We start from the raw sequence: 27,997 nt of genomic DNA, 5'->3' as shown, positions 1-27,997 counted from the left end.
GTTCTGATTTGTTATACAGCATTGTGCAATCACCTGGAAATGTGCCCTGTGCTCCCACGTGCTTCTTGAATGCAAACAAGCAGGTCAACAACCTTGGTGTTGTAATGTCTCCACCTGAAATCTGCTTGGATAACCCAACAGAGCCTTTGGAAATAGGGCAAATAGTGTATGGCAGCAGGAACCCACCAGGATCCGGAGCACTGAGGCAGAGAGACAAGAGTACAGAGGAGATAAAGGGCTGGAAATTGCTAAAATCAGCATCCAAGTTGGCACCAGATTCTTGGTGAAACCCTTCCTCAGCTCCTGGAAGGAGACCGCTAAACCATGAAACTACTTGCTATGCTTTTTCTTTGCTCCAGGCTGCTACCAAGTTTAACCCAGGAGTCCCTCTCAGAAGAAATCGACTGCAATGATGAGGATCTATTTAAGGCTGTGGACACTGCACTAAAGAAATATAACAGTGGAAACCAAAGTGGCAACCAGTTTGTGTTGTACCGTGTAACAGAAGGCACCAGGACGGTGAGTGAGCTGTGTTTTACCCTGAGACCATTTGAGATACGTGCTGTCACACGGAGCCCAGTCCCCCTCACCCCCTTCAGCAATCACCAAAGAACTGAGAGGCAAAGGTAGAAGCTTATAGTGCATAGAAAAGATCAACACCACTCTTTGCCCCAGGGGTGCCGGGCAGGGTATGATTAGACCTTGGGCAACCAAGCTTGGCTTCCTGGGTGATCAGAAAAGCAGGGTACAGTGAAACAAAGGTAGATGGGGTCATTTGAAAGAAACTATGTAGAGTAGGAGAATCAAGGAACTCAACTGGACCGCAGCAAAAGGACTTACTGGGTGACCAGCGGTAGACCACAATATGAAGACCTCTAGACTTCAGGGGGGAGGGGCTGCTCACGTTGAAGAAAAACTATATGATCATGTTTATATATGGAATCTAAAAAAGCCTAACTCACCCAAGCAGAAAGTAGAATGGTGGTTGCCACGGGCTCAGGCTGGGGGAAATGGAGGACGCTGGTCAAAGTATACAAACTTCTAGTTATAAGATGAGTAGGTCCTGGGGATCTAATTTATGGCATGGTGACTAGAGTTAATTATACTGTCTGTGTGGCTGAATGCATCAGGAGTAACAGCGATGTTCTAGATGGCTTTTAATATTTTTTATAACTAATTGATGCACTCACGTTGGAGACAAATCCTGACAGTGTGTGTGATTTCAAAAAATACAAATCTTACAGTAGTTTAAATGAATTTCACTCTAAAATTCTGTGCCTATGATAGTTGGTAGCTGTTACTTTGGCAGAGGAGAAATGTCCAGTCATTTGATATGATCAGGGTAAAGGAAAAAGCCCAGTGAACATAATTTTTTTTCCTGAAAGTAAAATTGAGCCATTCTGTTTCACAAACTAGCGCAATGATGTAGACATTTGGTCCTGGTCCTTTCAAGTAATAGTTGATTGATGGCCTCTTCATTGGCTGACATCCATGACAAATGTAGTTTTTTGTTCTAAAACATCCATAGAATTACGCTTTACCTTTGCTTTGCCATACGGGCACCATCTATACCTCCACTGTCTAGTTCTTGAACAAAATCTGAGACCTGGAAGAAACATGGGAGATTATCTTGATGGTCATCCCAGATACAAATAATGTGATGCGAGTAGGCTCTGAGAGTCAGGAGACTTGGGATACGGGGTCAGCTCTGCCTTTCCAAAATGCGGGGGCTGCCTCAGCCCTGCCCATCTACTCGGGGCCTCCTTTCTCTCACCTACAAAGTGAAGGAAGGGCTAGACATCTTCACCTCTCTCGTCCCTTGCTGTTTGACATGTCAGGATTTTACATCTGGAAGGCTCACCTAACTTACCACCTTTGCACTTTTTTTTTTTTTTTTTTGGAAAAAAGTATAGTTGTAGTTGACACAGAGTATTACAGGTTATAGTTCAGGTATACAACACAGAAATTTGACAAGTCTATATATTATGCTGTGCTCACAAGTGTAGCTACCATCTGTCACCATACAACACTACTACAGTTATCATTGACTCTATTCCCTGTGCTATGCCTCTCAATCCCATGACTTGCTCATTCCATACCTGGAGGCCTGTATCTCCCAAGCCCCTTCACCCATTTTACTCATCCCCCCACCCTCCTCTGCGCTGGCAACTGTAGTTTTTTCTCTGTATTTAGGAGTCTGTTTCTGCTTTTTGTTTGTTTATTTATCTCATTTTTTTAGATTCCACATATAAGTGAAATGATATTGTATTTGTCTTTCCCTGTATGGTTTATTTTCCTTAGCATAATACCCTCTAAGTCCATCCATGTTGTCATAAATGGCAAGATCCCATTCTTTTGTATGGCTAAATAATATCCCATTATACATACCATATGTGTGTGTGTGTGTGTGTGTGTATATAGATAGATATATAGATATAGATATGTGTGTGTGTGTATATATATATATATGTGTATGTGTGCATGGATATAGATATATGTGTGTGTGGATATATATATATGTGTGTGTGTAGATATATATATGTGTATGTCTGTGTGTATATATATATATATATATGTGTGTGTGTGTGTGTGTGTATATATATATATATATATATATATATATATATATATGTATAACCCTGGCTATATCAAACTGCACAAGATCCGGGCAGCCCAGAACATCTCTAAGACAATCGCTACATCGCAGAACCGTATCTATCTCACTGCTGACAACCTCATCTTGAACCTACAGGATGAAAGTTATATATACATATATATAAATGTACACACACACACATATATAATATATATATCTTCTTTATCCATCCATCTATTGATGGATGTTGGAGTTGCTTCCATATCTTGGCTATTGTAAATAATGCTGCAATAGACATATGGATGCATATATCTTTTCACATTACGTTTTTGTTCTCTTTGGGCAAATACCCAATAGTAGATTGCTGGATCATATGGTATTGCTATTTTTAATTTTTAAAAGATTTTATCTATTTACTCGACAGAGAGAGAGAGAGAGAGGGCACAAGCAGAGGAAGCTCCAGAGGGAGAGGGAGAAGCAGGCTCTCCATTGAGCAAGGAGTCCCGACATGGGGCTCAATCCCAGGATCCCTGGACCATGATCCAAGCCATCGGCAGACACTTAACCTACTGAGCCACCCAGGCACCCCTATTTTTAATTTTTTAAGGAAACTTCATACTGGTTTTTTTATGGTGGCTGAACCAATTTATACTCCCACTCACAGAGCAAGAGGGTTCCTTTTCCTCCATGTCCTCACCAACATTTCTTATTTCTTGTCTTTTTGATTCTAGTCATTCTGATAGGTGTTAGGTGATATCTCATTGTAGTCTTTAATTGCATTTCCCTGATTATTAGTGATATTGAGCATCTTTTCAAGTGTCTATTGGCCATCTATATGTCATCTTTAGAAAAATGTCTATTCGGGTCCTCTGCTTATTTTTTAATTGGATTGTTTGTTTTATTTAACATTGAGTTATATACGTTCTTTATATATTTTGGATGCTAACCCTTTATCAGATATATAATTTGCAAGTATCTTCTCCAATTCAGTAGGTTGCCTTTTCATTTTGTTGATGGTTTTCTTTGCTGTGCAAAAGCTTTTTATTTTAGTGTGGTCCTAATAATTTATTTTTGCTTTTGTTCCCCTTGCCTGAGACTACATATCTTGAAAGATGTTGCCAAGGTCAATGTCAGAGAAATTACTATGTTTTCTCCTAGGAGTTTTATATTTTCAGATCTCACAAGTCTTTAAGGTGACTTTGCACTTTAAAAGTTTTATTTATTATCTCATTCATGCTAGAAAAAATAGAAAAACTAAGGCAAATAAAAAATACTAAAGTTACCAAAAATTGATCCACCATCCAGAGATAAATGCTAACATTTTTTAATGAAAAGTGGCCTCCTGTGTTTTCTTACTGTAAAAGAAATATATTTTATTTTTTAAAAAGACAACTCACAAACATTTGTTTGAAGAAGTGAGACAGCCATACTCCCACCACCGAAAGACATTTTAATAGCTTTGCTTCATAACTTTCCAGACTTTTAAAAGTCACATATGTACCAAAAATTGGTTTCTATAAAAATGGGCTAATACTATGGATACCACTTTGTAACTTACAAATATCTAGGTGTAAATATATTATGAACATTCTTCCAAGTAAATATTTATAACTTTCAGTATTTTTAATAAATATTTTGCTCTCTTTGAATTAAGTCAAGATCAAACATTCATACCTGCATTGGAGCCCACTCAAATTATTTGCTGTTGGGTCAGTGATGTGTCTTTGGTTGCTTTTTTTCAGGATGACCCTGACCCTTTTTATTCCTTCAAGTACCAGATCAGGGAAGGAAATTGTTCTGTTCAAAGTGGCAAAACCTGGCAGGATTGTGACTACAAAGAATCTACACAAGCTGTAAGTGGGTTGACGGTTCCTGAGCCCCCGGTGTTCTCTGTTGAGACTGGCAGTTTTTTTGGGTTTTTTTGGTTTTTTTTGTTTTGTTTTGTTTTTTTACTAGAGCTGAAGATGGTTAGTATAGTTAGGCTCTTTGTAAAGGATGCATATAAACCCTCAAATGTGTAGAAAAGGCAAGTGTTTGTTGTCTGTGTTCTCCGGCTCTGTGTCAGAGCACAAAGCCCAGCAGTTAAATATAGAGAAAGTCCTCCCATGAGAAGGGGACTCTATCGACCAACTGGGGCAGTAGACCAGGCCCCAGAGAGACAACAGATCAACATTTGGGCCAAGATCCAGGGCTGGTGAAGGGACAGCATGGGTGCTTTATTTGCATGGGCTCTGCCTCCAACTAGCAGACCCCCGGGGAACCTGTGTGCTGCCTCCTGAAGGGGAGCTAACAACGGCCTCATCGGATTGTTGGAGGATGAAATGAGACACAGTATGCCAAGAAGCTTCTTTTGATAACAATGGCTATCAACGTGCCTGGCACAGTGCAGCTGGTTGTTTTGCCTTAATGAGGGGGGCGTGGGGACAGTGTCTGCCCAGAAGCAGGCGGCTCTTTCCAAGTCCGGGGTCCGCCCCCAGCATGTCACAGCGCTGGCCTCCTGCACGCGGTTTCTTTTTTTTTTTTTTTTTTTTTTAATTTATGATAGAGAGAGAGGCAGAGACACAGGCAGAGGGAGAAGCAGGCTCCATGCACTGGGAGCCTGATGTGGGATTTGATCCCGAGGCTCCAGGATCGCGCCCCGGGCCAAAGGCAGGCGCCAAACCGCTGCGCCACCCAGGGATCCCATGCAGGCGGTTTCAACACCGAAATGGGAGGTCAATCAAGAGGAGAGTTTAACGGGCCGGCTCTAAGGCGCTGCATCATTTTGGTGAAAAGGAAACTTGCTTTAAAACCTCACCTTTTGGGCAGCCTGGGTGGCTCAGCGGTTTAGCGCTGCCTTCAGCCCAAGGCGTGACCCTGGAGACCCCGGGATCGAGTCCCACGTCGGGTTCCCTGCGTGGAGCCTGCTTCTGTCTCTCATGCATAAGTAAATAAAATCTCTAAGATAAGTAAAACCTCGCCTTTTATACTGTTTCCCCAAAAACGGCTCGTGGAGGTCAGTGGCTTGTAAGAATAATCCTCAGGCTACAAAAACTCATTCTTGGGCCTCAAAACTGTTTTTTTAAAAAAAAAATCTTGGCAAGTTTAAAAGAAAGGCAAAGCTATATTGAGCCACAGTACGAGGTGGATTTCCCACCTGAAAGGTGGAGATAAAAGGCCTCTCTCTTTTTTCTTTGCAGGCCACGGGAGAATGCTCCGCGACCGTGGGGAAGAGAGGGAAAACGAAATTCTCCGTGGCTACGCAGACCTGCCAAATCACTCCCGGTGGGTCTTTCCGGTAGCAGAGCAGTAGGAGGCCGGCGCTGGGGTCCTGCACACTCGGGGAGAGCCCCCCAGGAGGCGCCCGGACTCCCCACGGCTTCCCCTCCCTGCGCCTGAGCTTCTGCTCACCCGTGGGTTAGGGCTCGGGGCCAGGAACCTTCCTTGGTGACTTCAGCCAGACGCATTCTCGCCAAACACTTGCCGTCGGCTTCTTGCCCCGTCAGCGCCCCCGCCCCCCTTCTACAGCAGGCCGCCTTCTGGCCTTCAGACGGCCCAATGCGCGGAAATAACGGGGAGGGCGCTCAGATGCGTCTTCCCGGGGGAGCCCGGGACCCTGGCCTCCAAGCGGCTAGAGACCCGCAGCAGAGGTCTCTACTGACCGCACGCACCCTGCTTTCTCCGACGACCCCTGGCTCCTCCTCCCGCCTCCTGGCTCCTCCTCCCGCCTCCTGGCTCCTCCTCACGACCCCTGACTCCTCCTCCCACCTCCTAGCTCCCCATCATGCCTCCTGGCTCCTCCTCCCGCCTCCTGGCTCCTCCTCACACCTCCTGGCTCCTCCTCAGGCCTCCTAGCTCCTCCTCACATCTCCTGGCTCCTCCTCCCGCCTCCTGGCTCCTCCTCAGGCCTCCTAGCTCCTCCTCACATCTCCTGGCTCCTCCTCACATCTTCTATCTCCTCCTCCCACCTCCTGGCTCCTCCTCACATCTCCTGGCTCCTCCTCCCACCTCCTGGCTCCTCCTCACATCTCCTAGCTCCTCCTCCCACCTCCTGGCTCCTCCTCACATCTCCTAGCTCCTCCTCCCACCTCCTGGCTCCTCCTCCCACCTCCTATCTCCTCCTCCCTCCTCCTGGCTCCTCCTCCCACCTCCTATCTCCTCCTCCCACCTCCTATCTCCTCCTCACATCTCCTGGCTCCTCCTCACATCTTCTATCTCCTCCTCTCTCCTCCTGGCTCCTCCTCCCACCTCCTGGCTTCTCCTCCCACCTCCTATCTCCTCCTCCCTCCTCCTGGCTCCTCCTCACACCTCCTGGCTCCTCCTCCAGCATCCTAGCTCCTCCTCACGCCTCATAGCTCTCGTCGCCTGGTTGACCTTGACCACTGTTCACCCTTCTTAGCTCAGGTCTGTTCTCCTCAGGAAAGTTTTCCCTGAGCTCGCTCTGGGCTCCTGATTTTCCAAGCTCCTGCCGAATTATACTGAGATGATCCGTCTGCAGTTCTGTCTCTCTCACTTGACTTTACTCAATTGCTTCACACCAGTGACCATCACTAGCGAATTAATGTACCCACAGCCTAGCTCAGCACCTGGCTCATTACAGCAGTTGCAAAACATGTTTGTTGGATCGAAGTGATACAGAATGCTATACCCTGAACTGGGCTTCAAGGAGCTTTAATTAATGCTAAAAATAATAAATAATAATGTATCTGTTATGTTTTATTTTTCTAAAAAAAAACATTTATTTTAGAGAGGGTGCGAGAGTGCAGGGGTGGAGGGGTGGGGCGTGGAGGGAGAGAAGGAGAGAGATTCTCAGACTCCCCACTGAGCATGAAGCCCCACATGACAGGGGGCACCGTCTTACCATGGATCCTGAAATCATGACCTGAGCGGATATCAAGAGTAGAACACTTAATGGATTGAGCCACCCAGGTGCCCCAGTGTTTTGCTTTTTATAAGAGGATAAACCCATGTTGCTTCTATAATTTAAAATTACTTTTAAGTAAGATTTTAAAACATTTTATTTATTCATGAGAGTCACAGAGACATAGGCAGAGGGAGAAGCAGACTCCCTGTGGGGTGCCTGACGTGGGCCTCGATTCCAGGACCCCAGGATCTCGACCTGGGCAGAAGGCAGAGGCTCAACCCCTGAGCCACCCAGGCATCCCACTTTTAAATAATTTTAAAATAACTGTGCACAAAATTATGCATGTCAGGTGTTCCTAAGCAAATGAGAGGTTTATTGTGCTGACTAGAAAGCAATCTTGCATCCTCTTTTTTTTTTTTTCACATAGTAGGATTTACTGGAAAGTTTATGAGGGCCTTCTAAGTTATCTTACGTATTTAGGACAACGTATCTAAATGCAGGTTTCACTCATTAATGCTGCCCCTTTGCCTGCTCTTTGTCAAGCCGAGGGTCCTGTGGTGACAGCCCAGTATGACTGCCTTGGCTGTGTGCACCCCATCTCAATTGCAAGCCCTGAGCTGGAACCCGTCCTAAGACACGCCATCGAACATTTTAACAACAACACGGATCGCTCCCACCTCTTTGCTCTTAGAGAAGTGAAAAAGGCCCACAGACAGGTTTGTTCTTTAACTTCATTTCGCACAGGCGTCAGTATTACATGTTCTTTGTAGAAACAGCGAAATGGAAAAAGTTACTCTGTCCTTCGGGTTTCAAGAAAACTGTATCATCACCCAGCTGTCATAAGTCAAACATGGCTCTAAAAATTAAATTTTACCTAAAAAGTTGGCACAGCTTTCTGGATATCCTCTAAATTCTAGGTTCACTGGGGGGATAAAAAAAGTAAATACTTGTAAATCTGGTCTTTTCATTGCCTCAGTTCACTGAGCCTTTACTGATAGTTGACTGGGCCCCTTGTATTTCAGCCTCCAATTACAAAGGACTCACTTGGGTCGGTAACATACCCTGCTTTTTTTTTTTTGCCTTTTTTTTTTTCTTTTTTCTTTCTTTTTCTTTTTTTTTTTTTTTTAACATGCCCTGCTTTTAATAGACCTTCCAGCTCGTTTTCATGCGACACTTGGGCTCTGCCCAGTTATGTCCCTATCCAGCCGTGTCAGGGCGCAACTAACCCAGGATGAACCAGGAGAAATCTTATTGCCTGGCAGTCTGGGAACCTGAGGTCCTACCAGTAAAGGCCACCCAAACTCCAAAGTTTTCTTTAGCCATCTAGAATAGCACTATTAATATTTCACAGATTCAATGGAAGCTTTCCTTCCTGCTGCCTAGAGAAGAAACACTGCTAGGTCCTCCTTAGGGAAATGGAATGACTCCACATGTATATTGTGTTCCATTGTTAGATGTGTAGGAGTGTGGGGGACGGAGAGGGTGCTGTGTGGAGGGAGTGAGACTCATGAAGAGTTTGCTAGTTCCTGAGAAATGACTTCTGCCTAGAAGGATCATCGTTCATATTCTTGAGTACGTATGATAAGCCATGCAGCATTCTCTGTTCCTCATGATGCTGTCAATGGTGTTTAAGCTGCCTTTTAAATATTTGATCCAAAATTGTTTCAGGTGGTGACCGGATGGAACTATGAAATTACTTACTCAATTGAGCAAACGAATTGTTCCAAGGAGAATTATCTATTCTTAACTCCAGACTGCAAGTCCCTTCTGAATGGTGTAAGTAGGCAACAATCTAATTATAAAGTTCTTAGTATTTTGTGTCTGGTCTTTCCAGGTGTGGGAACCCTCAGCTATGTAGAAAGTCTCGGTCGCTGAAATGTTAGATGGTATTTACCGATTCACATTCCCTTGGGAACTCCGAAGCTCTCGTACTGATCAAGCTGCCTTACCCACCTAGTCAAAGAGTCTGCACACCCTAGCAGAGCACTTACAGATGTCAGCAGGGACTAGGAGACCCTGAAACAAAAAGATGCCATGATCAAGTTGTCTTCTCATGCCTTCCCTTTCCTGTCTCCGTTTCTTCTCCATGTGCCCGATGTCCTTACTCCCAAGCTCTACTCAGAACAGTCCCTCACCTCCAACTTGTCTCTGCTTGCTTTCTTACCTTTCCTCCCCTGCCTTTATCCCTAATAAACACATCCCAAGTCTCTATCCCTCAGTGACCCTTTCTGGGATGCTATCCTGTTGTCTGAACCAAAATTATGTTCAAAGAGAGGATCTCAAGGTAATGGTCATTAGTGCATATTAAGATGGCTAAGGCCTGATGACTTCCCCAGAAATATTGGTTTATTAGCAGAAGACACTGTTTAAGCAATGGATTGGTGCAAGCCCTTTAACTTAGAAATTTGAATTCTAGAATTATATGTGAAGAAAATGAGAAATCCTGGGGCACCTGGGTGGCTCAATCAGTTAAATACCTGCCTTCAGCTCCGGTCATGATCTCAGGGTCCTGGGATCGAGCCCCACATCAGGCTCCCTGCTCAGTGGGAAGTCTGCTTCTTTCCCTCTGCCCCTCCCCCTGCTCATGCTCTCTCTCAAATAAATACAAATCTTTAAAAAAAAGAAAGAAAATGAGAAATCCAGACAGCAATAATTTCAGCATTATTATTAATAGAGAAACATTGGAAGTGGCTTATATCTTCAACGGTAGGGAATGAATGGTTAAGTAAATTGCAGTATATCTGTAGAGTAGGATATATGCAGCCATTAAAATTACATTTCTAGTTTTTAGTGACGGTAAAATGGTCATAATCTGTTAAGTAAAAAACAAAAAAGCAGGGTACAAAAGTATACATACACAATCATTCAAATATATAAAGTAAATGTAAGTATAAGTGGTGAGAAACTAATATGCCAAAACATAAAATATAGTTAACTTTCAGTTGGAAATACAGGTGCTTTTTCTAATTCTTCATACTTTTTGGAACTCTTCAATACTTTTCAGTGTCTCTGGTGAAGTATACATTTATTTCATAATTGGGGGAAAGTTAAAAGGGTTAAAAGACTAAAAAGACAACCCACAGAGTGGGAGACAATATTTGCAAATCCCTTCTTTGGTAAGGGTTTAGTATGAAGAACATATTTAAAAACCCCTATACTGCAACAACAAAAAGACAACCCAATTTTAAAATGGGCAATGGAAAAATAAATAAATAAATAAATAGATAGATAGATAGATAGATAAATAGATAAATAAATAAATAAATAAATAAATAAATAAATAAATAAATAATTCAAGCCACAGGATGGTTTTAAGTTTTAGAGTTGGAAAATAATAGGTGTTGGGGAGGATGTGGAGAAATTGGAACTTTTGTATATTGCTGGTGGGAATGTAAAAATGATGCAGCCGCTGTGGAAAACAGTTTGGCAGCTCCTCTAAAAGATAAACACAGAATTACCATACAACCCAACAAATGCATGCCTAGGTGTATGTACCCAAACAAATTGAAAACAGATACTTGTATGCCAACATTCATTGCAGCATTATTCACAATAGCCCAAAAGTGGAAACAACCCAAAGTCTCTTCAACAGATGAATGAGTACACAAAATGGGATATATGTATAAAACAATGGAAATTTCTTTAGCCAAAGAAAGAAATACTGACACATGCTACAACATGGCTAAAACTTGAAAACATTACACTAAATGAAAGAAGCCAGACACGAAAGGATGAATGTTGCATGATTCCAGTTACAAGAAAAATCGAAAATATGCAAATTCATAGAGACAAAAAGTAGATTAGAGTTTATCAGGGGCTGGAGGAGGGAGAATGGGGATTTATTGTTTAATGAGTACAGAATTTGCATTTGGGGTGATGAACACTTGGAAATTGATAATGGTGATGGCAGCACACCACTGGGAATGTAACTAATGCCACTGAATTATGCATTTTTTAATGGTTAAAATAGCAATTTTACATTGTATGTATTTTACCATAATAAAAAATAGGAAAAAGAGAGAGGAATTCTCCAGAAACGTATGCTCTCACTACTATTTCACTTTGTCAGTTTGATTCAAGTCTGGTCATTGAAGCATCTGGCTATTCACAATAGCCAAGATTTTGAAGAGACGAAAGTGTCCATCGATAGATAAGTGTATAAATAAATCTTGGTGAATATTACTCAGCCATGAAAAATGAAATCTTGCCATTTGCCACAACATGGATGGAACTAGAGGATATTATGCTAAGTGAAATAAGTCAGAGAAAGACACCACTGTATGATTTTACTTATGTGGATTCTAAAAAACAAAAGAAGGGTGCCTGGGTGGCTCAGTGGTTGAGCATCTGCCTTTGGCTCAGGGCGTGATTCCAGGGTCCTTGGATAGAGTCCTGCACTGGGCTCCCCGCATGGAGCCTGCTTCTCCCTCTGCCTATGTCTCTGCCTCTCTCTCTATGTCTCTCGTGAATAAATAAATAAAATCTTAAAAATTAAAAAAATTAAAAACAAAACAAATAACAGAAACAGACATATAGATACAGGAAACAAGCTATTGATTACCAGAAGGGAGAGGGTTTGGGCAGCAGGTGAAATAGATGAAGAAGGGGGGTAAAAAGTACAAACCTCCAGTTATAAAACAATTAAGTCATGGGGCTGCATGTAGTGTACAGAATACAGAAGATTAATAATATTGTAATAACTTTGTATGGCAACAGATGGTAACTAGACTTATGGGGATCGTTTTGTAACGTATAAAATTGTTGAATCAGGGGCGCCCGGGCGGCTCAGTTAAGCATCTGGATCTTGGTTTCAGCTCAGGTTGTGACCTCAGGCTCCTGAGATCAAGCCCTCTGTGGAGAGTGGGCTTTCCCTCTCCCTCTTCTGCCCCTTCCCCCTGCTTGAGCTCTCCCTCTCTCTCTCAAATAAATAAATAAATCTTTTTAAAAATATTTAATCACTGTGATGTACACCTGAAACTAATATCAATTATAATTCAGGTTTTTTTCAAAAAGTTCTTAAAACTCTTTATATAGGTTAACTGTATGCTGAATGTATCAGTTTCTATTCTATCAGCAATGCATACCCCAGATAGAATTCAGTATTAAAAAAAAAAAAAAACTCTTAGGGGCACCTGGCTGGCTCAGTTGGCAGAGCATGCAACTCTGATCTTGGGGTCATGAGTTCAAGCCACACCTTAAGGATAGAGTTTACTTTTTAAAAAATGAATTAGAAAGTCATGAAGATTTAAAAAAAAAAAACTTAGCTAATTTCACAGACAAAAATCTTTCTGGTTTTCATTTTATCAGTCAACAGTGTTGTTAATATGCACTTATTTAACCACTATATTTTCATATATTTGTTAGAAATTTATGAGTTGAATTTATAAATTGTCTTCTCTATTCCTTGACCATTTCGTTTTTGGAATAAATCTTAAAGATTTGGAAAACGGTATTTCTATAGGAAAGGTATTAGTGCTTTGTCATAGTTTCTGTTGTTTACGTTTTAGTTTTCATTATGTTATTTCTGGACTTACAAATAGTTTTTGTTTATAGGTTGCAAAATTTACCAATATTTTCGTTTTGAATTTTTCTACCATTTGCTCAGCAGTCACCTCATTTTTGTTTCTCCTAGTTTGTCTACAGTCAGTATTTTATCATGTAAGTTTTGATCCTATCTGGAATTAATTTTAATGTATCTTGTAATTTTTTCAATTTTTTAAAGAGAATAACCAGATATCTCAACAATCTTCCCTTCTACATAAATTCGTGACAATCTTTATTCCATAATAGTCTCTTTCAAAAAAATCTCTTTTCTGTTTCTGTACCAATACCACCACCCGTAGCTTCACAGAAAGTTTAAATATGTGATTTATTATCTAGTGTTTATATCTTCAAAAGCAACCTTAGAATAAGTTTGTGAGAAAAATTTACATTGCCACATAGATTGGAATTGGATTACATGCCTAAATTAATTTGAGGAGAACTGGCATATATGCTCTTTAATCTTTTTAGTCAAGAATTTGGTATACATCTCTGTTTAGACAAGATTCATTTTATAATTCTAAGGTGGTGGGATTTTTAAAATATATATATCTAGAATATTGCTCACTAATGATATTTCTAGGTTTTGTTTTCTTTTGTTTGTTTTTGGTTATTGTCATCAGAAATTAAACCCTTTTGTTTTTATTTTCTTCTATTATTGGAAACAAATGTATACATTTTTATGCATTTTTCTTACATCCAGCAACTTCACTGAATTCTTTTTTTTTTTTTTTTTAACTTCACTGAATTCTTATTAGCTCTAACAGCTTTTCATTGATTCTTTGATTGTTGTATGTATACAATAATATCTTATGCAAAATATGTTTTTCTTTTCTGAAACTCATTTTTTTGTTCCATGTCTTAATGAATTGACCCAAATAGACAGACATAATTTCTTAAATACCAGTGATCACACACCATCATGTTTTATTCCTGATTTTATTGGGAAAGCCTCTAGAATTTTGTCATTATGTATAATACTTGCTGTGGGTTCCAGGTAGACGTTCTTTATCATGTTAAGGAAGCCTCCTAACATTCCTGTTCTTTAAAGAATTTTGTTCTATTTGTTTCCTTCTTAAATAAGGAATTGATACTGAATTCAGCAAATGGTTTAGAATAGACTTTAAAATATCATACTATGTTTTCCTAATTTAATCTGTTAGGTTATTTTAACAACTTTCCTAAAGTAATCTTTAGGTCCCTAAATTAAATTCTGTTTGTTTGGTGTTAATTATTCTTTAGATATGCATTTGGATTCTATTTCTAGCTCAGGGTTTCTACTTCTATATTTATAAGTGAAAAGAGTTTAGCAGTTTTCTGGGTGTGTGTTTGTATATGCATTCTATTTTTTCAAGTTTTGATGTCAGGGTTATAATTTTACAGAATGAAAATAGTTTGCCATTATTTTAATTTCCTAAGTTAATTTTTTTAGTCATCTCTACACTTAACATGGCTCAAACCAACAACCCTGAGATCAAGTCACATGCCCTATCTAGTAAGCCAAACATGCACCTCCACCACTCTTTTCTATGTTCAGAAACAGTTTATACAACATGGAAATATATATACTTCTTTAATTTTTAAAAGCATTCATCCATAAAACATATACATTGTTTGGAGTTGAGAAGTGGAATGTAAGTTTAGAGTAGGAGTAGCAGTCTTTTCTTTTCTAATCATTGGTCCATTCAGGTTTTCTTCTTGTTTTTAAGTCAGTTGGTTATTTATAGTGTTCCAGAAAATTATCTATTTCTTTGGAAATATCATACACTTAAATTATCATACACTTGTTCATGATATTCTCTAGTATTTTTATACTTCCCTGTATACTTTGCTATGTTGCCTTTTTTATGTGCTTGATTTTTTCCTACCCCAAGAGTGATCTTTTGAATTTATTATTTAATGCTAGTGCTTTCTGTTTTCAAACTTCTCAGTCTTTCCTTTACCTTCATTGTTTTCTCATTTTCCCAAAGCCTGTTCATTATTCTTTTTCTTTAACTTTTGATATAAACACCTAGACTTTGGATTGTTTTGTTTTGTTTCTTGCCTCTCCCCTTAAATTATGAAAGAATATAAAACCACGAGTTAATGCTAAATGGTGCTCTGGCAACATGATGTGGAATTTGTTTTGTCTTTTATTTTTTCCTTATCCAAGGAATCCTAACTATTTAAGTAAATGTGTCTATATTTCCAAGCAGCTAGTCTTTATTTGTTTATTTGTTTAAACTTACATTATTAATTTTCAGGGAGTTTTCTTTTTCTTTTTGGTGCTGAAGCCAAAGAACATGGCCATGTTATTTCTGATTTGCTAAATTTATTGAGCTTTTTTTGTGAACTAGTGTGGAAGTGATTAAAAATTTTGTACCACACTTATGAAAGAGTCATTTTAAATCCTGTGCATCATATGAAAGTATGATTGAAATATATCTTTATTATGTTATTCAAGCCTTCTATGACCTTATTTATTTTTTTAATCCATCTGGCCTGTCTTAGATTTATGGTGTACATTAATTTTTCCCACCACAACGATTTTTATCCATTTCTATTCCTATATGTTTTCTGCTTTATTTATCCTGATTCTGGGCTTCTATACCACGTGTTTTATAAAAATAAAATAATCAGGATGCCTGGGTGGCTCAGCGGTTGAGTGTCTGCCTTTTACTCAGGGCGTGATCCCAGAGTCCTGGGATCGAGTCCCGCATCGGGCTCTCTGCATGGAGCCTGCCTCTCTCTCTCTGTGTTTCTCATAAATAAATAAAATCTTTAAAAGAAATAAAATAAAATAATCTTTCTTGCTATCTTTGTGAGTTTTTCATTATCTTGAATTTTACTTTTTCCAGTATTAATGATACTTTAGCTCTTATTTTGTCTTATTTGCCTCCTATAGCTTTGCTCGTCCAATATATTTAAATTTGATCTTTTTTATTATAAGATGTTATACTTGAAGATGTAATACATTAATTTTGTTTTTAGCTTAATCTAAAAGTCTTGCCTTTTTAAAAGGCATATCTGTTCACTTATATGGTTATTATTTCTCTACTAGGTATTCTTGTCATCTTGATTCACGTTCCTATGGGCTTGCCACTATGTGTTTGTTGTTGATACTGTTAACTAATTGTTTTTTATTTTCACTTTGCAATCAGACTATATTTTGTTTTCATTTTCTATGTGATGATTTGTAAGGCCAACATCCTATTTTGAGTTATACAAGTTGTTTATGTTAAAGGTTCTTAAAAATGTTTTTTTACTTTTTGTATTTATATATATTTTTAAAACCAGGATACCGGTGAATGTACAGATCATGCACACATGGATCTTCAGCTAAGAATTGCTTCTTTCTCGCAGAAGTGTGAAGTCTTTCCAGGTATGAGGTGATACATATTAATGCTCTACTACTGCCTGTTGGTCACTGACAGGTGACAAGGTCTTTCCCCAGGAGTTGTGCTTTGGTTTCCATGTCGTGCCACGAAGTCTAGCTGATTGGCAGACCTTTCCAAGAACACCTGACCCCATCTCTGCCCACCTGTGCTGCAGCAGGATGCAGCTGACACTGCTCTGCAAGTAGCCAGGAGGGAATATGGTAACCACAAGGCGAAATGGCCGGCCGCTGGGTACAACACCAGCTGATCTTCCTTGTGTGCAACATGTCCCTATGTCAGGTGCTGTAAATTGGGAAAGCTGCATCTCATTTTTAACCACTTAGAGTAAAATATTTTCAATGAAAGATTTTCTTTTAACCTATATGTTTTAATGGAGGGAAAGGGAAATACTGCAAGATTATATAAGGTCAAGTCCTCATTTCTTATACCAAGAGTTGGCTTTTCTCATTCCTGAGAGATAGTTGGATGCATTCCATGATGAGAAGCACTACTGAAGCTGCCTCCTCACCAGAATCATAGGACTTAAAATTTTCCCACTAGAGAGTCATTCCTTTAAGTAAGATTTGCTCTTTACAAGTTCTATCAAAAATACAAAAACTTAGGAAAAGTACAGTGTATTGAATGAGCCACTAACATCTACTGATTAAATGTTTCCCTAAACACACTTGGCTCTGAGAAGAGGGAAAGAGGAGAGGCCATAAGGTAAAAGTCAGACAGACAGCCTCTACACACTCACTACTGAGCCTTGGGCTGTCCCATGACCCTCTATAAATGAATGTCAGATCACGTGCAGGGGAGCTACTGGGCTAGACTTTTCCTTCCCCTGCACATGCTAACTTAAAACCTGTTTCTTTCAGGGGAAGATTTTGTACAACCACCTTCCAGGATTTGCCTTGGCTGCCCCAAAAAAATACCTGTTGACAGCCCAGAGCTGGAGGTGCCTCTGAATCATTCCATTGCAAAGCTTAACTCAGAGAATAATGGAACTTTCTATTTCAAGATTGACAGTGTGCAAAGTGCAACAGTACAGGTCTGTAAACTATGCTACAAAAGTAGTGATGTTATAGCCTATGTGCAAATTGCTGACTCGTTTTGCCATTGTCCTTGGCTCTGCACAGAGAACCAGCATACCTGGGGAATAGGTTTTGGGAGATTTGAATTTCAAGTGCCAGCCTCGCTGCATTCTTTTGTGTGATCTCCGGAAAGTCACTTCAAACATGTTATTCCATTTTCTATCTGTAAACGATAGGGGTGAGGATCAAATAAGAACATATAATGTAAAAAAAAAAAAGAACATATAATGTCGATCATTTTTCAAACTCCAAAGTGCTCTGTAATTACTAGCCACTATTATATAATTAACAAAATTCAGTGCTAGGAGAAGCAAGACTTACTCTCTACCTTTCTAGACTCATTCTCGTAGTAGTATTGCTTAGTGCCTTGGGCGTGGCCTCATTGGTTTGTCATTATCCAGACTCTTCACATTCTCACCTGCATGTCATTTCTACCCTGCCTTGAGTGCCCTTCCCTCCTACAGATGTACCCTCTGGGAATTCATCTCTCTCTCTCCATGTCCTGTCAACAGAGGCTAAAGAGTGTCCTATTCCGGGGGTCAGGAGACCCAGCTCTACCAAAACACCACCACCATCCTGAGTGACCTTGGAGCCACTCGGACTCACTCAACTCTTGTGGTCCCATCTGAAAAATGAGTGGCTGGATTACTAGACCCAAATTCATTCCACTCCAGCAGCCTATAACCAATGTTTTTATGGACAAAGTCCCATGATAGATCTCACAACTGGCTTCCCTAAATACCAGCTAAAGAAAAGTAATCAAAATAGAACCACACTTTTACACCAAAATAACATGATCTTTATAAACTGGTGAAAGAAGTATCACTAAAAAAAAAAAATCATGCTTTTGGCTCAATATTGAATTTGTAGAAATATAAACTAGAAGGAGTCCTGGGCTGTCTGGGTGGCTCAGTGCTTGAGAGTCTCTGCCTTTGGCTCAGGTTGTGATCTCGGGGTCCTGGGATCAGGTCCCGCATCAGGCTCACAGCAAGGAGCCTGCTTCTCCCTCTGCCTATGTCTCTGCCTCTCTCACTGTCTCTCATGAATAAATAAATAAAATCTTTAAATAAATAAACTAGGAGTCCTTATATACAGTAATATTCATTGCAGCTTTAACTATAACCCCCCCCAAAAAAAGGCAAAATATCAAAATGATCAATAATCTAGAAATGATGAGCTCTATCTGGCATATCCTTACAAAGGAGTATTAAGCAGCAATTTGAAAGCATCTTTGTGAGGCTCTTGGTGCGGTCAGTGACTTGTGTTAAAATATGCAGTGAAAAACAAGAGGCCATAAAGCTGAGCATGTCTTCTGTCCTCAGCTGTGTCATTAAAAAGCTCAGAGGACAATACTGAAAAGAAACAAATGCCTTAGACTATTCACAGTGCTGGTTTTTAGGTGATGGCACAATGGGCTCTTTATGTTCCTCTTTCTAGTTTCCTGTTTTAGTTTTATAACTGGAAGAAGCCCTCTAAACAAACAGTATCCAAGGAAATCAAACCTGACACTGTGTCTCCTACTCAGGCCCTTACTCCTGTCCCAGATGCCAGCACCCTCTCCCTGGTCTCCTGGCATGTGACCCACGTCAGGTTCCCTCAAGGAGGCTACTAATCCGTGCTCTTCCTGTCTGTCCACTCTTCTCCTCACTTTACCTCTCTGCTTTCCTGTGCCTTATTCTTCACGATGCAGGAGTATGTGGTCCTCTGTCATTTAGTGTAGGTCAGAGATCTGCCATCAGGAAGAGAACCTCTCATGCCCAAGCATGCTTATCTAGTCATCTTGCTGGTTCGAGCTCTGTGAATTAGCTAATCAACACTCTCGTGTGTGTGTGTGTGTGTGTGTGTGTGTGTGTGTGTACACGTTAGTGTGCGTGAAGGATGCCAAGGAACAGTAGTAGGTAATGCTGTGAATTGAAGGGAACTGACATCCCTTCTGTTGCCAGATTATCCTGAAATCTTGTGAAAATTTCAAACTTACTCTCAAGAGGTGAATCGGTCTTCACTATGTTTGCATTTAAAGAGAGCAACTTGACTGCTCGGACATAGATATTCAAGGCAGCCTTGGTAGAAGCAGCCCATTTACTAAAAACTCAATGCATCAGGAGATGATTTACTAAGAGCCAAGCTCTGAGTGACCAATCTGCCAAATGGTGGCTAAAGATTTGTTTTACAATCATAGATACATATAGTTGAGCACCATTTTAAGAAATATGGCATCATCAAAATAATTGAGGGCAGAGAGGATAATATTGTTTGGAAACTGTTGCAGAAAATTTTCTGAATATGAAGAAGTTTTAGAAATACCTTAACATTTTGTTTTGCTTTTGTTTTTCCTTTTATATATATATATATCCAAGTATGATATTTGATTTACATCTAAATAAGTATAAAAGAGCTTTTGAAAGATTAAAAAAACGCATTGTGTCATAGTTCAAAGTCTTTTTCTTTTTTGCTCTCTTTTCTTGGTGATTTTTAAATAATGCTATGTTTTAGAACTGACAGGGTCTTAAATTACATGAAATGCCATATAGTTTCCTTCCTGGAAAATTTATTGCACAGTAAAACAGTGCAAACATATTTTGTTTTTACATGTAAAATGATGTTAAATTCGAGGCTCAGATAAATAAATATAAGTGGCTTTCCCTCTCTGGAGTGGGACAATTTTGTTGTTGAGGACTTACTGTCGGTATATAGCATTCCTGACACTACCTAATAAAAGCCAATAACATTCTTTTTAATAACAACAACAAAAAAAAGATTTGTTTTACAGTTTTAGTTTTGCCTTGGCCTTGCATGTTTAGTCCTGTGTGAATGCATATCTATTTCAAGCTAGTTTTGCATTTCAGAAACCAAGAACATCTTAAATCCTCCATGTCTCACACACATGAAAGGTTCTGATTTCTATCACAGGCGCTTGTCTTGCTTGCCCCTCCCCCACTGCTGCTGTCCCCCCCACCCCCACCCCCATCTGTCAGTGTTCCTCCCTGCCTCTGCTCGGATGAATAAGCTTCAAGGATCTGTGTGTGCAGGCTGAGGAGCTTCTCCTTTGACAAAGCCCTAGAAATGTCCAGGAATATGTATGTGTCTAAGACTTGATGCAAATGGCCAAATTACAAAGTTCTTTGCAATTATGCCGAAATACATTCACACCAACTGGGTATAAGACACTGACTGAGGATCATGAATTATATTCCTACCAGCAGTGATCGAGGCTGCATGCTCCCCATACCTGGCCAACAGCAGGCATCATCACTGGCTTCCATCTTTGCCAACATGGAAGATTAAACACAATGTTGCATTGCCTTTTGAACGTGCATATCCTTGGTTATTAATGAAGTAAACATTTTTTTTCCAGGATATATGATCATTTTAACTTCTTTTCTGAAATGCCTATTCATGCCCTTGGCACATTTGCTTTGGCATAAAAAGCCAAAGCTTTTTATTGATCCTACATCATATTTTTCCCAAAGTGCCTTGCTACTTTGCCTGGTGTGATTTTTGAGAATCAGTTTTCATTTTTGTCTAGTCAAATTTAGATATTTTCCCCTTTCCTTAGGTTTCCATCCTTTGCTCTTCACCTAAGAAAAGCCTTCCTCATCCTGGGATCTGATGAATAGTTATTTGTATCTGTCTGACTCATTAATTTAAATTTGTAAATGCCTTTGGAACTTATATTGCTATATAGCGTTCTCCATTTTAAAAACAAAACTTGAGGGAGATTCCTGGGTGGCTCCATGGTTTGGCGCCTGCCTTTGGCCCAGGGTGTGATCCTGGAGTCCCTGGATCGAGTCCTGTGTCGGGCTCCCTACAGGGAGCCCGCTTCTCCCTCTGCCTGTGTCTCTGCCTCTCTCTGTGTGTGTCTCTCATGAATAAATAAATAAAATCTTTAAAAATAAAAACAAAACTTGAACAGGATGGATTTAAGCAGGGAAGACTTAACACCTGGTGATGATGGTGATGTGGATGTGACCTTCGAGGCCCTCAAATGGAAGATGGTATTAGGTCTCTTTCATTCCTCTCCTCCGGACCCTGAATACAACCGAGTCTACAGCTGTGGTTCGCATTATATGTTGTCAGCTTTCTTAGGCAATATCATATTGATCAGTTAACTCTCAGGCCAAAAAATTTGATGAAAGTATACCCTGAAATGAGCAAGAAAACTTTGATGACCAAAGTATAGACTCTAAAACCCTCTTAGAAACTTCCTTCCTACTTACATGTACACTTGGAGTTTTAAAAGTTAATGATCACATTTCTTTAAAATTTTAACCATGCTTACCCAGCAAGACAATACCAAGAATGAGAGAAGAGGAGCTTAGTTCTTCCTATAACTCTGCTTTCCTTGCCAGCCTTCCATCATGCTTTCCCCACGTTTTTCCAAAGTATAAAGATATAAGGAAGACTGCTAAGGTTTGTTTTTATAAAAATGGGATTGTAGTATCATCCTGTAACTTCATTTTTTTCAATAATGGTCATCCTTCTAGGTCAACAGATATACTTGATGTATTTTCTTGACAACTACATAATCTCTCTTTCTCTCTCTCTCTCTCTCTCTCTCTCTCCTTACACACACACACCACACACACACAGAGTTTGTTTAGACTACGATAGCAAAATATCAAAGATTGGGTGATTTAAACAAAAGGAGTTTATTTCTCACAGTGCAAGAGGCTTAGAAGTCTAAAAGCCAGCCAATTAGGGCCCCTGGTGAGGGCTCTCTTCCTGGCTTGCAGATGGCCACCTTCTTGCTGTGTCTTCAACTTGAGAGAGAGAAAGAAGCTTCTTATAAGGATACTAACTCCATTATGAGGGCCCTACCCACATGACCTCATCTAAGTCTAATTGTCTCCCAAAGGCTCCATCTTCCAATACCATCACACTGGAGGTTAGGGCTTCAATATATGAATTTGGTGGGAGACACAGTCAGTCCATGACACACACACACACACACACACACACACGTATATACACACACATAATTAAATACCAAATAACTTGGTCTAGAAACCACATCAAGTTTTTAACAATTAATTTTAAAATATTTTTGTCAAGTGTCTTTCTCAGGGTATAAGGAATATAAGATATGGCATTTTATTTTATTTTTAAAAAACATTTTATTTATTTATTCATGAGAGACACAGAGAGAGAGAGGCAGAGATACAGGCAGAGGGAGAAGCAGGCTTTATGCAGGGCACCTAATGTGGGACCCGATCCTGGGACTCCATGATCACGCCCTGGGCCAAAGGCGGCGCTAAACCACTGAGCCACCCAGGGGTCCCCCAAGATATGGCATTTTAAAATGACTTAAAAAATCATACTTGGGATTTTGTTGAAGTCAGTGTAGTTTAAAAACACAAATTTCATTTTTTAAATAAATAAATAGGATGTGCCTCTTCTAGACAAAAAAAAGGGGGGGCTATAAATTGCTTAATGGAAAACAGCACTGTATAATGATTAAAGCTGGATATTAAAACATATTATTTTTAAAGAATTTTTATTATTTATTTACTTGAGAGAACAAGAGAGTGAGCATGAGCAGGAGGAGGGGCAGAAGGAGAAGGAGAAGCAGACTCCTGAGCTGAAGCAGAATCAGCTGAGCAGGGAGCTGGATTTGGGGCTTGATCCCAGGATCCCAGGACCTTAACCTCAGCAGAAGGCAGACACTGAACCAACTGAGCCACCCAGGTGCCCCTAAAACATTCTTAATATAAAAAAGAAAGAAAAGCAAATTCGAAAATCCAAATAATTTGTCTAATCACGTAATTTCTATAGTGGTACTAATTCAGCATTTCTCTGATTTAAGATTTGGCAAGATGATAAGGCATTTCAAAGAAAATATTTAAGTTTTTCTTCCTACTTTTCTTAGATTCTATTACAACCTGATTCCTTGAATTATTCGTGAATTTTGCAGCTGTTAAACAATAAAACTCCAGAAACCATTAAAAAAAAATTATAGCTTGCTTCCTCCCTCATTTAGAAAAGGAAATGAGACCAGCCATTAGCCAAATATTTTTCACGTGCATACAAGTTGAAGGTTTTGTTGTCAAACATTTGTACTTTTCTGTGTAACTCTCATTTGTTCAGTATACAATTAAAATGTCAATATTCTCCCCCCAAAGTTCAAGTATTATTAAGCTCCTACTTTGTGCTAATTAATTATCCAGATGGTGGCTGGAGAGAAATTTTTTATCCAGTTTTTAGCCAAGGAAACCATGTGTTCCAAGGAAAGAAATGAAGAACTGGCGGAAAGTTGCCAGATCAATAAATACGGAGTGAGTAGTAACACAACTGTGTACTTGTTTTCTGGAAAACTTTTTGATGTTTTATACTTGTTTAAGCATCTCATGAATAACACTGTTCTCTCTTTTGGCTTCTGTCTTCCTGAATAGGAACAGCTAAAATGTGAAGCCGAAGTGTATGTGATCCGTTGGGAGAAGAAAATTTACCCTACTGTCAACTGTCAGTCACTGGGAAAGGTATGATTCTAATTACTGTCAGCCCAGGACAATTTTGTTCATTCTGAAAAGTCATGTTTGGGATTGAAAAAGAACCATTATTTAAATGAATTAGGAAACTATCTTTTTAAAATGAGGGAGAACTTCCACATTTCTGTGCTGACCTCTTTATGGCTAGACATGGGAGCAGCAGTCCTCATAATTTTTGTCACATCTTGTCAGCGTGCCATGGTCAGGGGGCCCTCTCCTGGTGAAGTGCAGGCCCTGCCGTGGAGGGCTGATGCTAACTGTACCCACAAGGTATGCCTGCGGTAGGGCACAGCTCTCCCATGCCCACCGCTCAGGGCCAAGGACCTCTGGAGAAATGCCCATCTCAGCCCCCACGCCGCATTTATTGACTCAAAATCTGCATTTTAACATGATCGCTAGGAACTCATACCCATGTTCAAGTCTGGGAAGCATTAGTTTGCATCATTTTTTTTTTTTTTTAATTTTTAAAAGGTCCCTGGGAGGTAAAACTTTCCCCATTGTCAAGGATGACATAGTAAATATTACAAAGATGCTGAGGTCTAGGGTGAATAATAACATTACCAAGTGCATTCTCTGTCCCAGGCACTGTACTGAGAGCTTCATACGTATTTCATTCCTGACACTTCTATGAGGCAGATGCTGTTATTACCCTCTTTACAGATGAGAAAAGTGAAGCCATGATGCTCAGATTCAAATCAGAGCCCACCCTATTTGCTATGATGCTGATTATTAGTAGGGTCTGACTGGCTTGACTCCCCAAGCCAAGCTCTTTGTACCACCAAATACTGCCTCTGAACATCACATTCTCACAGGCAGTGAAAGCGTAGGTGGAAATAACCCACAAGTCCATATCTTCAGTGCAATTTGCCTCTTCTTACTTTTTTCTTATTTTTTCTTACTTTTTTGCCATGTGTTGATGTGTATATTGTCTAACAAACATTAAATAAAGACTGCGTTTCAAGCTGGTGAACATGTCCTAATGTGTTTCAATCCAACAAAGTAGTTGTGGATATATGCTCCTTGGATATTCAGCTCATAAAGCCACTTAGGGCCTTTTAGGACAAAAACAGTTAATTATGCTAATAGAAATAATATCAATGAATAAATAATATGTTGTGACTTTTATATAATCATAGATGTGGAAGGTACCTTAGAGATTATGTAGTACCACCACCCAATTTTTCCAAATGAAGGAAAAACTCCCCAGCTTAGAGTATTAAGAACAATAATCAAAGGGCTATGGAAGGGGAGGTGGGTGTGGGTAACTTGGTGACGGGCACTAAGGAGGGCACTGATGGGATGAGCACTGGGTGTTATATGATATGATGGCAAATTGAATTTAAATAAAAAATAAATAAAACTAAAAGAAACCCCAATACCTACAAATTATAAAATCAATAAAAAATACTTTCATCTCCTCTGGAATATTAATATAATATTTTTTAAGATTCTATTTTTTTATTCACGAGAAACACAGAGAGAGAGGCAGAGACACAGGTAGAGGGAGAAGCAGGCTCCTTGTAGGGAGCCCAACATGGGACTTGATCCTGGGACTCCAGGATCACATCCTGGGTCAAAGGCTGGCGCTAAACTGCTGAGCCACCCAGGTATCCCCTAATATAGTATTTAAAATCTGATAGCTTTGCCCTATTATAAACCAAGATAGCATTGCCAGGACTCAGTCCCTCCTTTCTTCATTGATAGTATGGTTTTCACAGATGAATGCATTCATCTTAATATTCCCTGTTTAGGTCATAATGATGAGAAGACCTCCAGGTTTTTCACCTTTCCGATCCTCATTCATGGAGAAAACAGAAAAAGGAACAACTGTAAGTTCACCCCACAATTCCATGGCACCTGTACAAGATGAAGAGTGGGATTCAGGAAAAGAACAAGGACCCACTCATGGGCATGGCAGGGGCCATGAAAAGCAAATAAAACATGGCCATAAACATAAGCATGACCAAGGCTATGGCCACAACAGGGGACATGGCCTTGGCCATGGACATCAAAAGCAACATGGCCTTGGTCATGGAGGTCAACGGGAACTTAACTATGATCTTGAACACCAAAGGAGACATGACCTTGGCCATGGACATCAAAGGGGACATGGCTTAGCCCATGGACATAAATATGAGCATGGTCATGGCCATGAAAAATATAAAAATAAAAGAAAAGACAATGGGAAGAACAATGGTTGGAAAACAGAGAATTTGGCAGGTTCTCCTGAAGATAGTACTACCTCTTCTGCACAGACACAAGAGAAGACACAAGGGCCAACAACCCTCCCTTCCCTAGCCCAGCCAGGTATAGCAGTTACCATTCCTGACTTTCAGGACTCAGATCTCTTTGCAGCTGTGATGCCTAACATACCACCAACTGCCACAGAGAGTGATGATGATTGGATCCCTGACATCCAGATAAAGCCAAACAGCCTTTCATTTAACCTGATATCTGACTTTCCAGAACAAACCTCCCCCAAATGTCCTGGACGCCCCTGGAAGCCAGTTCATGGAATGAATCCAACTGTGGAAGTGAAAGAATTTCATGATTTCGATCTCTCTGATGCTTTGTATTAATTTATGCAGCCACGATTCTTTCTTTAACACTTCATTGTTCCTTCTCCCCATTGTCTAAATGTCCTAATATAACACACCAAAAGCCATCAAGCTTCAAAACAGCCTAGAGAGAAGGGGTGAGACCCCCAATGGGGACACCATCAATCGCAATGGATGACATAAAACTGTGCGCAGTATTCTAAATCCCCTCTGGGTCTTCCTCACAAGTTTTCTTAACTAGCACAGAAAATGGACAAACTCATTTGCCTTATGGCCTACTGCAATTTGCTTTTCTGATAACAAATATGTACCTCAAGATGTATGTCATCAACTTTCATACAAAGATTCTTGACATTCTGAATAAACTATGGCATGTGGTCCCTGAACACATGTAAAAATAAGGGAAGTCAAGAGACTGAATGATGAATCTCTTGCTGGGAAAAAAATAATAATGGAACCTCCAGAGGTTAAGGAGGGACAACAAGGAAGCAAGACAGAGCAGCCTAAGAGAGGACAGGAGGAAGTAAATTAATTGACTTTCGGTTTCCAGAATGACTAGTATACCAAATAGTTACTCCCACTGGACAAAGCTGTCCTGATAATTATCTTTCTGGGTGAGAGGGTTTCTTATGCGTCAATAATTTACATTTACTCAGTGAGTGCCCTTTGCAGCAAGACTTCCAAATAGGAGTTTTCTGCTTGTTCATTCTTGCCCAGGCTGCATTGAGTGATCCTTAGCTTAACACTGACTTTAGTGATAAGGATGGAAAGCCAAGAAAGTAATGTAGAGACAGTCTTGCCAAGGAAAACATTCTTTAAATAATTGACAAGGGAATATCATGAGATGTGATACAAATTTCATTCAAAAATTTTATGAAGAAATTCCTCTCTAGCCCTCACTTTATGATCATATCATCTTTTTGCAATAACGTTGAACAGCACTGATTTTTTTTTTTGCAGAAGAAAATAATACGATTATCTTTAATTGCCTTATAAAATGAGGGAAGGATATATTTTACAACCCTTGCTGTCATTTTGCCTAGGGAAACAAGATAGAGCTTTAAACAGCTACATTTACCTGTGGATGAATGCATCACTGCTACTTCAATTTCTGAGATGTATTTGAACCTCTGAGTTTTTATTTAATTTCAAATATTATCTGTACTTTTAAATAAAGAACAAATGATGTAGGAAAAAAGTCTCATCTTGTCAAATGGTTGCTTCACTCTTCTTTTATTGAATGATCACAACAGATTAACAGAGTTTTGCTATACTTACAGAGGCGCCTAAGGCTCTGCGAGTACAAGGGCCGACCTCAGGAGGCAGGGGCAGAGCCAGAGCCAGCACCTGAGAGTGAGGTCTCTTGACCAGTGGGCAGAATCGTCACGCCTGACACAATAGCTCCAACAACCTCTATCATCAGCCCCGCATGGAAGGACAAGAAGATGGGATAAAATTTAAAGAGAAAAATGCCACCTACTATTCTGTTGCTGGGTGAAATAAAGTTCAGTCTTGATGCTCGCA

General features: G+C 39.9%; 1 protein-coding gene across 1 annotated transcript; it reads left to right on the top strand.

Annotated features, from left to right (window-relative positions):
* The first annotated feature begins 43 nt into the window (after positions 1 to 43).
* Positions 44 to 27,997, top strand: KNG1 (kininogen 1). Its single transcript, XM_026007334.2, has 11 exons — positions 44 to 519; positions 4,339 to 4,449; positions 5,776 to 5,860; positions 7,983 to 8,155; positions 9,108 to 9,215; positions 16,257 to 16,341; positions 17,215 to 17,387; positions 23,595 to 23,702; positions 23,820 to 23,906; positions 25,667 to 25,744; positions 27,754 to 27,997. Exons 1-11 carry the CDS (start codon positions 325 to 327, stop codon positions 27,838 to 27,840), a joined length of 1,290 nt encoding a protein of 429 aa, XP_025863119.1. The 5' UTR covers positions 44 to 324; the 3' UTR covers positions 27,841 to 27,997.

The sequence above is a fragment of the Vulpes vulpes genome, chromosome 3 (genome assembly GCF_048418805.1).
Source record: "Vulpes vulpes isolate BD-2025 chromosome 3, VulVul3, whole genome shotgun sequence".
NCBI classification, from domain to species: Eukaryota; Metazoa; Chordata; class Mammalia; order Carnivora; family Canidae; genus Vulpes; species Vulpes vulpes.
Note: the sequence above shows the minus strand (reverse complement) of the source record. Positions and strands in the feature narration are given on the sequence as shown.

Bases quoted from the DNA above. Each gene is read 5' to 3' on its own strand.
- KNG1 (XM_026007334.2), top strand. From the start codon at position 325: ATGAAACTACTTGCTATGCTTTTTCTTTGCTCCAGGCTGCTACCAAGT. The intron at 16,342-17,214 runs GTATGAGGTGAT...TGTTTCTTTCAG, and splicing joins GAAGTGTGAAGTCTTTCCAG to GGGAAGATTTTGTACAACCA. The intron at 17,388-23,594 runs GTCTGTAAACTA...TTAATTATCCAG, and splicing joins TGCAAAGTGCAACAGTACAG to ATGGTGGCTGGAGAGAAATT.